At 34.2% G+C, this 13,204-nt stretch overlaps 1 protein-coding gene across 2 annotated transcripts in view; it reads right to left on the bottom strand.

The window, feature by feature from the left end:
* Positions 1-12,648, bottom strand: part of LOC149785268 (SPRY domain-containing protein 3-like) — a 31,039-nt gene extending 18,391 nt beyond the window's left edge. The window contains exons 1-3 of one of the 2 annotated variants that reach the window (XM_089979137.1): positions 12,545-12,648; positions 6,899-7,049; positions 5,930-6,069 (exon numbers count right to left, since the gene is read on the bottom strand). In XM_089979137.1, coding sequence (XP_089835263.1) covers positions 5,930-6,057 — 128 coding nt within the window. In that variant the 5' untranslated portion in view covers positions 6,058-6,069; positions 6,899-7,049; positions 12,545-12,648. The remainder of the gene's footprint in view (positions 1-5,929; positions 6,070-6,898; positions 7,050-12,544) is intronic. The other variant, XM_089979136.1, reaches the window with a different exon arrangement.
* Between the last annotated feature and the right edge of the window lie 556 nt (positions 12,649-13,204).

Raw genomic sequence — 13,204 nt, 5'->3', positions numbered from 1 at the left:
TACAAGACAAGACACGCATTACAATTTTTGGAATGATTTTACAGATATTTACCCACAGGATTAAGCTCTTGGTTTTGGGGGCTGGGATGAAACAAGGGTCTCACCTTTGGGGGCTGGGATGAAACAGGGGTCTCACCTTTGGTTTTCTGAAGATTTGCTGCATAAAGGCTCAGTTTGGTGCTTCATGGTGCAAAACAAGCAAGACAGTGGAAAAAAGTAAAGTGCCTGCCCAAGGTATCGTGTGGTAGCCAATCTGAGCCAATCAAATATAAGATTCAAACCAGTAACCCTTAAGTGGCTAGTCTGGCATGCTAACCTCTAAACCAGTGTGGCTCCTTGATGTAAAATCAATGTAACAATGTAAAAGATGTGATTGGTTTCATCTAAAATATGCTTTTCTTTCTTTTTATAAATTCACTGGTCACTTTAATATTTAATAACACAAAACAATATAATTTAAATTAATTAAATGTAAATTATTTAATTCTGAATGTTATCTTCTAATCATGATCAAAGCAAACAAAATAACATTGTTCAATATAAAGGGACAACAAAAAAAAAACAATATTATATTAGAGCAATATTATATTATAAAGTCCAACCTGATTAAAATCCTATGTGAATTAGCCGATGGAAATGCAGATTTCAGAAATCTGAACATGAACCAAATGATGCTCTTTACCTATACTGCTGTCTCCCAAACATGAAAAAATAAGACCCATCAGATTGGCTATCAAATTGGCAATTATGTTAACAATGTAGGTCACAAGAACATAACCCCTTAAGGTGTCACTGTCAGATCTTCAAGTAGGACAGTGGAGATCTGATTTAATTACATTGTTATGAAATCTTGATTACAACCTGGAGGTTTCTTTCTCAATAAAGGTATGAGCTCTCATGCTCTGTACTCATATATTCCATATTTTTGTACTCTGACAGCTGCAGATCCATCACAATGATCTCTATCAAGTCTGTGTAGTTGTATAATCTTTCTTCAAGCAGAGTTATGGTGGCAAAGTTAGTATATGCCAGATGAGCTGAAAGGGTGCAGGTTTAAAACCTAACATTAGATCAGCTACCATAGGTGTGACCTTGGGCAAAGTACTTTTCTCCAACTGCCTCTGCACTAAATAACCTATTTGTGTTGCTGTACTGTACAACATCAAACCACACCATAAACCAATTTTTGCATGAAACACATTTTTTAAAAATAACTGTTGGGACTGTCACTAAAAATCTTCACATAACTATTATGAACATTTACAAAACTTTCTGTTTTACTAACTAAATACTCAATTTGAATTTATATGAAATGTACAGGATAATTTCAGTTGCTCCAAGAAATAACCATCCATATATAGTCAGAATCTAATTCGGAAAATACACAATCACAATAACATTACAGATATAAACCTGCTACCTTCCAAATCCAGCCTTACTAAAAAGATGTAAATTCATCTTCTGTTAGCTCATATTGCCCATTACTTCCCCTTGACAACACCAGATGTGTCTGATTTATAAGCTTCATTTCCATACAACAGCATACAAATACAGTCAATCCAAGCTTAATTTGTTTTAAATTCAAACCATCCAGATATGATTTGGGATTTATCTGAATTAATGTTCATTCTTAAACAAGTGGTAAATATTTTTTAATTTTGCAAATATCTGGTGACATTTTTCACTTTCTCTAACTTAATTATTAGACCACCATGGTACAACACGATATTGTTGATGCAGCTTGTTATTCAGTTTTGTGCATACCGCCTATTGCTTGCTCAGCCAGTTATTAATGGGTGTTTTTTTTAAAGCAACTTATTAACATGCTGCATCATTAATTCATAGATTTTTTGTTGCTGTTTTATCTTGTCATTTTAGTTAAACCTGTCTTGTATGATGCTGTCGTACAGATGAGAAGCTTCAAAATGACAGCTAGTGCTGGCAAAGGGAAGTAATATGCAAGAGTTATTGCCCTTTGTCTACATAAGAGACAGAAAATATGAATTTACCTCTTTATAGTAGGGATGGATTGGGGGGGGGTAGCTGGCTTATATCCCTCACATTAATGTGATCAAGGAATATATTTGAAGGAGAAATGACAAAATCTGACTATATAATCTAAAATGAGGACTGACAGACAAAAGGAGCTGCTGCAATCTATGTATTTGAAGAAAATGGTACATAGAAATGTGAAATAATGGCGCTGATACATGTACTGTGACAAGATCAGTGTATAAAACTTACAGCACAAAAAGCAATAAGAACTTTGCAAGACCTCTCTTTCTCATGAATTTGCTAATGTCCAAGTACCTTCTGAACTTCTTGTTGTTTTTTGGGCTTTAATGCCATTTTTCAGCACACGATAGGCTATACATGGTGGCCAGTATATCTGGTGGAAAAAGAAACCAGGAAAAACCTGGTAAGAACTACCCGCCCACAGTACTGGCAAGCTTTCTCACATGCACACACTGTCCAAGCGAGAGGCTCGAACACATGTGGAGAGAGGCGAGATGGCAGTGATCAGTTGAGTGCTTGAGACCACATGGCCCTCTACCTCCTTCCCCTTGCAATATGATCTTGCCCAAGCCACTTTTAAGCTTGTCCTCAGCATTTGTAAAAACCTTTTTAATTTTAATTCAAAAAATATAATTAATTTTAATACATACTTCTCACATTTTTTTGTCATAATGACTCTTGATGAAGGGTACTAAAAATGTTTCAAGTTCTGTATTAACCTTTTCAATGTAATTTATTTATGTAATCTCCTTCCAATCAGAAGGAATTAACAGCAAAGCAATAAAGAAGATGTTCTACTCCCAATGTTTGATAATAAGCTATGCTCAATGAAACAAACTTTTACGCACAATTTGATGTGATATGCCTCTGGCAGTAAGCAAGTCTCAGCAAGATCATTTTGGTGATTCGGGCAAAACAGTTACCCTGGTGGCTTCATTCACGCAAATATGACAAGAATGGCTTTGTCTCTTCTTGAGACTACTTTGTGCCCCATACCCCAATCCAATTTTTGGTCAAAAAAACTTATGTATTCAAGAACAATATCAACTCATATCTCTCTTTTGTTTTCAGGTCAATGCAAAAGTATTTACACATTATATTTTATGCTTTTTGTTGGACCTGACAAGATTTTTGGTCAACTTAATGATCATCTCACTATACATGTATCATTAAATCAACAATATTCTCAATGAATATACACATAAAACGTGATGAAGTGACTGAAACTGTCCACATTTAAAGCCTAAATAACAACAAATAATTACTAAGTGGAATTTATAGACCAATACTAGCAAAGGTAATCAAGGTTAATTCATAAAATGGGCACAGAGCATGTACCATAATATGTTGTAACCCATTTTCTAGGTTACTCTCTCTTGGAGAAAATAGCAATCTTTGCTGAAACAAAGTCAGTTTATAAAATTTTAATACTGTGATAAAGTTAAATGAGTACTTTTTGTTTTTATATTATTTGCCTCAAAGACTTAGTAAAATGACTGTTTACTGTTTTCAACCTTCCAAATTCTAACCAAAACACTCACTTTCCCATATTTTCCAAACTCGGCATCCTCCTCTGTCAGGTAAGTGAAGTCACTTCACTATAGTAGTCCAGCCCTGAATCTGTATCTATGCCTATACTAAGTACTCATAATAATGTGACTGAGCAAGAAAAAATGACATCCAAGTCAAAATTGTTTTCTTTGTTGGGCACTGAAAATCAGCATTTAGGCAAAATCAAATGACAGACAGAGATAATTCACATTTAAGAATGGTTGGGGTGACAGGAGTTTATAATTTGGGTGCAAAAGTAGAAGAAAAGGGACTCAAAGTTGTCCAGTGAAAGCAAAAATGATGGTTATTTAATAAATCTGAACATCTCTTTAACTAGATGACCTAGGCTTTTGACATGCTTCCAAAACATCATTTAAAGTGCCAATCTTTCATGAGATTTTCAAACCATATTCAGAGTTCTCTGTATCTTTCTGTACTGGGACCATCAGTCTCCAGAAAACTGGGGGTTTATGATTAGAAAATGGGGTAGGGTGTGATAAATGGGAGTCAATTAGCTTAGCCAGCTGAAAATCATTACTTTCAAGCTCAAGTCAATGATAATTAATAAATTGTGTTTACAATACCTATTACCATATTCTTTAATTTCATTTAAATTCTCACTGTCTTCTTAACTTTTTTATATAAAGAATTTTTTATTCCTGTTCATTTAACTATCTCTCATGTCCTATTCCTTTCTTATAACCTGTTAGGGAAAATATAATTATACATCCTTTCTTCAGATGATTTCTACATCATGTCATCTTCACAATAATTTTTACATAAATCTCTTAAAGTCTAATCAAAACTTGCACATTATGAACCCAATATAGGGTTCTCAACTGAATTTTCGGGATGAGGATTTTTGGAGTCTTAACTTATGAAACTGTTGGAGTCCCCAGCCAATTTCTTAGAGTCCCTGGCATAAACTTGGAAGTTCCTCATTTTCAAAAGGATAAAAAGGAAAATGAGAAGCACATGCTCGTAATTTTAACAATATCAGGATTGAATTCTTAGTTTCATTCCCATGAATGATCACCTGGAATGTTGTGTTTCTCTGCAAACAGAATAGCATCTCCATTCCCACCAAAAGAATTTATCACAAGTCAACACCTGGCATTATGCTGTACCATATATATGAACGTGAATTACAAACATTAAACATTAAAGAAGGAATGAAACCAAGCAGCACATGTGCACTCCCCCCACCAAATAAAAACCAAATGCAAAATAAATATGTAATTAGTAAAGTGTTAAATGTCTTAAGAGATGACCCTGAGAAATAAGGGTGTGATATAAAGGGCTCTATAGAAAAGATAACTGGTATATGTACGGTACCTGAAATCATGTAACTTGAGGCTGCATATTTAACTGTCAATAGATTGAATTCATATAAGCTTTAGGTACTAAAACTTTCTGACTGGTATGTATTCCAGTTTACTTTGACTTTCACCATACAAATGGAACTTTTGCCTATTGTTGTATTTGTTGCTTTATCCTTTGTTTTATCCTTTTATTAGTATCAGTGTCATTTTCATCCAAAGTCTGTTTCCTGATAAAGGAAAACAGATTTTGATGACTCATTTTTAAGAACCAAAATACTTTTCAGCGCTCTTTAAAATGTCAATGATACTGTAGTGAATTTGAGAAATCATGTGTATTTAAATATTATTATCATTATTATTATTATTGGATATTGATGATTTAACAATATTGTCCAAATCAAACTCAGAGCAAGCCTTAATTACACTCATCATTTATATTTGGGCCATCACCAACCTAATTTTAACATTTTTTAACATTGTTACAATAAAATACGGCATCACTTACTTGCCAATCAATCAGAGTTGCCTACATGCACACTCAATAGAACATGGTAACAGAGTAGCCGGGGGGAGGGTATGTGTATGTGATTTGGATTTTTAATGTAGCTTTAACAATTTTTCAGTCATATTGCTACGACGTCTGCAGTCTGGCAATTTATAGTGATGTCTAGCACTGGTGCATCACGCCGCAGACATGTAGCATGATGTCCCACCCAGTCACATTATCCTGACACCAGTCCTAACACTAACCTCTTAATGCTGATTGCCAAGTCTTTGGTATGGGGGAGGGGAATCCTTTTTATAGTATAATTGTACTGATAAAGATTAACTGTTAGTTACAATGGCATCCTTCCTCTTTCTTTAAGACTTACCTATTCTAGCTATTCTGCAGATTGGCCCCATGGCTGACCAAACCAAGAAAAGGGGGAAAATGAGGCACGCCACATGTATGCATTACAGTGAGAAGCAGTGTGTCACTTGAGAATTTCACACATATTTGATTGGGAAGCAAAGTCCCTGACAGCCCTGTCAATACAAACCTGATAATATCACCATCAACATTAACTCGCTCATGTTTCGGTTGTCGCTGATCTTCCCCAAGGACTGGTCCAGCAATGTGTGCATGACGCATGCTGGGATGTCGGCGTAACTGCCTTACCATGTCCATGGTGATGAGATTCTGAAAATATAAACATGTCTCATAAACCCAAGCCTAAAAAGTTATCTCATTCATATGCTGCATAGTTAGACAAAAATGTGTCCTAAACCCAAGATATATAGTAAAAATTCAGCTACTTCAGGCTATTATGCTTAGGAAGAATAATGTTTGAGTATACAATAAAAAGAACATTTGCGTGCTCTGAGTGAATGTATGTGTGTATTATACCAATTTAACGTTTATAATACATTGATCGAATACATCTCCATAGCACATCCCCATTGATTCTTGGTAACACGTCTGAGATGTAGCACTTCTATCAAATATAACTTGTCGTGTATCTAGTCATTTTGGGGAATTATTTACCTGGTAGTCAGATGCCTCAAAAAGACTATATACCAGACAGTTGGACACATACCTGCCATATTTCCAGACAGTGTTGGGTTTTAAAGACTCAGTGTATTTTTGAGGTCCCAAGGGGGATGTCGCCTTATTACTAAAAAGCTATCTTTTCATACAAGTCTATAGAATATGATTGAAAATTTAAATCTGAATAAAAGAAACAATCTTGTCTGTTTCCTTCAAAGCATTTAATTCACGTACAAAGACAACAAAAAAAAGAAACACGCTTAGCATTGTAAAATATCATCAGATACATAATGTGCAAATACTTATGTATTTAACAACCACACAGACATTACAAAAAAAAACATACACCAAATTTCTGTCTTTCAAATCCATTGGATGGCAAAATAAATGCCTAATTAGATGCAGTCTTTGCAGCTCTCAGAAGTTCAATAAGAGATACGAAGGTATTTCAAGTGTCATTAGTGTTCATTTTTGCACTCACTAGAGACTGAAGATACTGTTGTTGAAACTTCACCTGCTGGATTCTCTGAGCAAATCCTGGTCAGAATTGAGTTGTTCTTGATGACCATAATGTTACCATTGTCAGAACTGTATCTGATTCAGTCTGACCACATTATATGTTTGTTCTGTATCTATAAAAAAATGAATATACATGTACGTCTCATTTCGGGCAGACCATTTCATTGGGGAAAAGGGGGAAGAGGGGAACATATTATTTTCATGTTTAATGAGGGCTTTACAAATAATATAGGAGTAATAAATGGCTCTGCCCAGTACAGGGGTCAACACTTTATTAATACAAATCAACCATGCAAACGGAAGCATATTGTCTTTCAGTCAATCTATTTCATGGCTAAAATAATCTGGGTCAATTAACAGTATTTTAAAAAGATTAAGACAATGAATAATAAAGAGAAATAATCTGAATGTTCACCATGTCAAGTATGTTATATACAGGTGATTTTCCTGTTGTACACTCCAGTATGACATTATATGTTACTTGCACAATGCTAAAAAATATCCAATAGTCCAATGCCAGGGGCCCCTCTAATTTTAGATTGGACCAATCCTGTATTCCAAGTGAGGTGTCTGCTGGGCTTGTTAAAAAAAAATTAATTTGCCTGAGAAAACTTTGATTGCGCTGATGAAATGTGTAAATGTATTTTCACGATGCTGATGTACCTGACACGTCACAATCTAAATCGCAGGGGCTCGTATCGTTGCTTACAATTTAACTGTCAGTCATATATATATAGTGTACTATTTAATACTATATGTATGACTGACAGTTCAACTGTAAGCAACAATACAAGTCCCTGTGATCTAAATTTGATACCACTGTGACTATGTGAAATTGAGATCTGATTTTAATCAAACTGAAGCATGGCGTGTCATGCTGAAAATACGATTTTGTACTCCCATACTTCTGGACATGGTTGTTTAAAGAAAACAATATAAAAAATTATTAAAAAATACAAACAAAAAACACCACTTTCAGTATATGCCCATCACATGTATAAATGGTAAACTGTCATGATTACAGCTGATGTAAAACTATCCCCTGGGCAGTTTAAATAGCAGTAAATAAAAGCAAAAGTGTTCATGTATAAACCACAATTGCACATAATACTCAATTGGCTAAAAGTAACCAGCGAGATATGTTTGAAGGCTGCAGTGGGTGAGCCCACTGTGCAAATTTGGTAGGATCAGGTAGGTAATAGGTAATAATAATAATAGGTAGGATCAGGAAGTGGAACAATCCATTAAGAGATCCTAGATGCTGTGTACAAGAATAATATTACATGATATTGTCTTGAATAAGAAAGTCTAAGTCATATGTATTATATTTTTGAGAAGTTGTGAACAGTGGCAAAATTTATTTTGAAGTCAAATTTTACTCCATGTATAGAATGCAAAGCATGATCGTTCTGTTCATTGAGGGAATTTTACTGTGTGAAGCACATCAGCGACAAAAATGATGAAAAACAAGACAAGGGGTTTTTAATTCTTTGCACATACTGCAAATAACACAATGACATACATCAACATGGTTCTGACCAGGATTTACTCTGAGAATCCAGCAGAGAAGTTTGAACACAAGGACCATCCAATCCCTAGTGAGCATAGTGATGAACACTAATGACACTTGTAATACCTTCAAACCACTTTGAATGCTATTGAATTGATATTCAAATTGTAGCTACTGCAACATTATGTGACAATACTGAAAAAGAGGAAACAATGAGCATGTGGAAATTGGAGTCTAGGCTTGTGGAATTTCAGTTTAAGTAATTTTTTTAAGTCACCAGCCTAGGGCCTGTACCTGAAAAATATTTTCTTTGAACACTGTTGCAGTGTGTGGAAAGTGTTAAACTGCAAAGTAAAACTCCATTCACCAACAGTTCTGACATTTATTTATGCTGGGCTCTGCGTGATTTGCAGATAGTTTATTGCTTCCTGAATCACTTTCAGAAACGAATCACATGTGCACTACACTGTTCCAAGAACTGAAATAACCATGATTTGCATTAAATTTATGGAGTTAAATCCTACTTCAATGAAATGCTGCTGCTGTCCGCAAATTTGTCAATAATCTTTAATGCAGATGGCTTAAACATTCTCTGTTTTTTCCACTCTGTGAACTTTACCTATTCATTTCATAGGCTCCCTGACAGCTGTCTTCAAAGGACTTAACACATTATCCTATCTTATTGTCAGACAAATAATATGCGAAATGGTGGTTGCTTACACCTGACCTCGTTTAGTTGTTTCTATGACAATTTTGCAGTTTAAACTGTCCCACAGGATAGTATTACCGGTACATACATGAGCTCTAAGCTAGACTCTTTACCATTTATGCAAACTGCAAGTTATGGGAATTTATCATTCACTGTCCTAACTTCATACCCATCCTTGATTTGTGTGCCCTGTTTCTCGCAACATCATATACTTGTTTTGAGATCCTGGTGTCCATCAACTACGTCAATACCTTTTGATGACAGTGACAGTAAGTGCTGCTTAAGAAACATTTGACAAAATAAAATTCAAATAATACCACAACTCAAATGAAAGGTGGAAATATCCACTTTAGCTAATGCAATATTTGCTAAAAGTGTGTGTCCCTGGCTGGTGTGAGTGTTACCTGTTCACATGTTGGTTTTCTATACCCTCTGATTAGCAGGAAACCTACAACAATGTTTTTAACGACAAAGGTAATGCAAAAACATGATGAAAAATGAATCTATTGAAAAACTATACAGAATGAAATTTTTTACAGAAATGTTTTAATATACGGGGAAACAAATCTCTGTTATAAAATATCAAAGAGAAAAATCTTTTAAAAATTTACTGCATCTTAAGATATAATTCTACTGAAAGTTTAAAAGATAAAAATGTTTTTAAAACATGTTTTCTTTGATATTTTTGCCATCATTATTTATAAGTGTTTTATTGCAGTTATCATGTCTGTGAAAGAAATGAAATATATTACAGATGCAAAAATTAATTGGCTGAGGCTGTATACATAACTGTCATTTTAAGAAACCCGACCGACAGTATATAGCCATTTTGATGAAGTTTGTATACATGAAGTTGGGTATGTAACCATTTAGGTGTACCCAATTGTCAAGTAAATAATGCACCAAAACTATATACACGACTTGTAATATATAGATGTGTTACCTGAATTTCTAGGGATGTCCTATGAAGATATATCTTACAAATACATTATAAACCTTAAACTGACACATTACACACAGCACAGGGATAAAATTGGTGTGAAAAATATGATTGTGAAAATGTTATTTACTGGTGCCACTTGATTACTGCACATGTACAGAAATCACTCAATGTGCATTCGTTTTTGTTTTGGTGGGCTCTTGAAAAATATAACTCTAAAATAGTGTAAATGAATTTAAATTAAATACAGATCAATCAAAAGGTTACACTGACCACCAGCATAATCCCATTAACAATAATTTCGTATTTCCTTCAATCCACCTACTTTCCAAGTTTATATCATGTCAAAAAACATCCATTCACATATGTGATTTGCTGAAATAAGTAGCTGGCACAATGCTAATTATAACAAACTTGTAATACACACATAACTGAACATTATTAACAACTGGATCAAACTATATTATCATTACATTTTGCTGTCACAATCAACTGCACTATTTAGGTCCCTCTGACCTCTGTCGTCACAATAAATATGGCAGCACTCAAAACACTGTCATTAAGACACTTACTGTTTTGTTTATTAGTAATCACAGTCACATGGAAATGAATACGATGAGTGTCTACAATGATTTTATCAAGTTGTTATTGGTTTTATTTGTAGAAATCTTGGGGGATTAAGTTTTTGTTTAAAACGGAAGTTTAGCAAGTTGTCTAATCATTAAGTCTACTGATATTTTTAATCAATGCAAGACTTCTATGCACTGATAACCTATGAACTGATTTGCTGTTATAGTGTTGAGCAACACATTAGTTATGTTGTTCAGAGTCACCCCAGAGAAATGTAAAGGATACACAGAAATCCGGGATATTATTCTACTTGTTTTCATATAGATTTCTATGGTTCTTTAATGTGCTCTGAGAATAGACTCTGATTCAATGGATCTCCTGCTTTAAGTCCCCAACTGACCTACAAGGCTTAGAAAGAAGTTTTTGGTAGAAGAATACGACAAAAAAGATAGCCCAGCAGTAATGTGTGCCTACATTATTTGTGTATAAATAAAAGGCTATCTGCAAGTTGTCTGCCATGCGGTTCATAAAACTGCTGTATCAATGCACAAAATTTGCTGTCATTTATGAAAGGACTTTTTTTCCTTATGCTATTACAGAGCAAATAAATTAAACACAGCCTCTAATGCAATAAAATGAACATAACATGTTACAGAAAGAAAGAAGTTTATTCCAAAATTTAAAAAAAGGGTTTTAAAAAAAACCTAAACAATGCAAAACGGTATTTGTAAAACATATATGCCCTACTTTGAACTAGTCTGCAAAGAATAAATTTGAAATGGATACACAACTCCTATAATAATGATGCAGTGGGGCCAAATTTAAACTCGACAAGACTGTCATGTACCTATTTGTGCAAAGTGATTATATACCGAACGTTTGCATACCTATTTGTACAAAGTGACTATATACCCAATGGTCATGTACCTATTAGTACAAAGTGACTACATACATGACTGTCAGGTTATTGTCAGTTTGAGACTGCAGTGACTATATACCCAATTGTTGTGTGTATAGTATATTAACTGCACAGTGATAACATAAACAATTACTTAATACATCTTTGCCTAGCTGTCACATTCCAAACTTAGGTCACATGGCATTTATTTCAGGGGCACGAGCCACTGACATTACTTCCAGAAGTAGAGAAACTTTGAAACACATATAAAAAAATGATAGCTGGCAAGAATTTGGAGAGCTGATAAAAAATTTCAGCTTTTAATAAAATAAGCAGATATAGTTGAACGTGTCCTATTGCAATTTTAATAGTTTCATGCAGTATTATAATATAACATTGCATTACAATTCACGTTAAGGGCTCATGGCAGGTCGAGGATACTGAAGTGAAGTGTTGGGGATTTTTTTGGGGGGGGTGCTTATTTTTTCCAAGATTACAGTACTGAACAAAAATCGCAGTTTTCGAAACACGACCGTGTCATGGTTTTGGGAGTAAAATAATAATGTGTTATTAGCCCGACACGTCGTGTTACGTCAGGTATGCTAACCTTAAAGTGGTTGTATACCAATCTTGTAAACGGCCTCAGCCTTGATTTGTGGACTCTAGTCAAATGACGCATTTCACAAAACGAGCCGTTTATACGGCACAATCAATCATACTTCCCCATTAATCCATGACAACCCCTTACGTGGTAATAATTAATAATCAAATTCATAAACAACATAATAAAAGGTCATTTTTTTTTAAAAGAAAAGGAAGTTAAAATGTTCCAAGAGGGCACGGCTCACATCGAACAAGAATAAATTGTCGGCTTAGTACCAGACATATTAAGTTAATTCTATCAGACATTGCTTAGGATCTGTTCAAAATATCAGATCAACATTAGCAGGTAGTTAAAAAACTAAAACGTTTAAATTATACCTGCAACGATCTTATGACATCTTTGCCATTCATAACTTCGTAGGGTTGCTTAACTTCGTGCTTCACGTCATTTCTAGAAATAAACACGGTGGCGCTGTAGTCAGACCGGAAAAAGCCCATTTTAATGGTAAGACTAAAGTACGCTATCGAAAAATGGAATGCAATATAAATAAAATACAAAATGGAATAAAGGAACGCAATTTAAATCATATACGCGATGGAAATTATCATTTAAATTTTAATTTTTTTAAATTTAAAAAATCAAAAGAAGTTTTTAATCAACAGATGCATTCACATCTGTTTGCATTGCAAAATGGAAAACAGAATAAAATTAATTTTCAAAACTGACACTAATAAATGTATTAAACATCTGCGCATTTTTGAAAGTAAGCAATCGCCCTATGCAAATGGAAATGATCACTCGTGAAATAATGTTCATTACCGAATGTTTTGATTGTACAAAGTTTAAACGCAACGGAAAAAAGTATGCAGTGGAAATTATTTACTTCGATTTTAAGTGTTATTTTTAATTCAGGAAAGTTAACAGAAGAGTGTCGTCATAAGAAGCATATTCTAAGCATTATGGGTAATATAGAACATAATGATGAATGAAAGTTCATAGATGACTTCATTAAATAAAATGATCCTCTCAACATTTAG

The sequence above is a fragment of the Sinohyriopsis cumingii genome, chromosome 13, assembly GCF_028554795.1.
Source record: "Sinohyriopsis cumingii isolate HCF-2022 chromosome 13, ASM2855479v2, whole genome shotgun sequence".
Classification (NCBI taxonomy): Eukaryota; Metazoa; Mollusca; class Bivalvia; order Unionida; family Unionidae; genus Sinohyriopsis; species Sinohyriopsis cumingii.
Note: the sequence above shows the minus strand (reverse complement) of the source record. Positions and strands in the feature narration are given on the sequence as shown.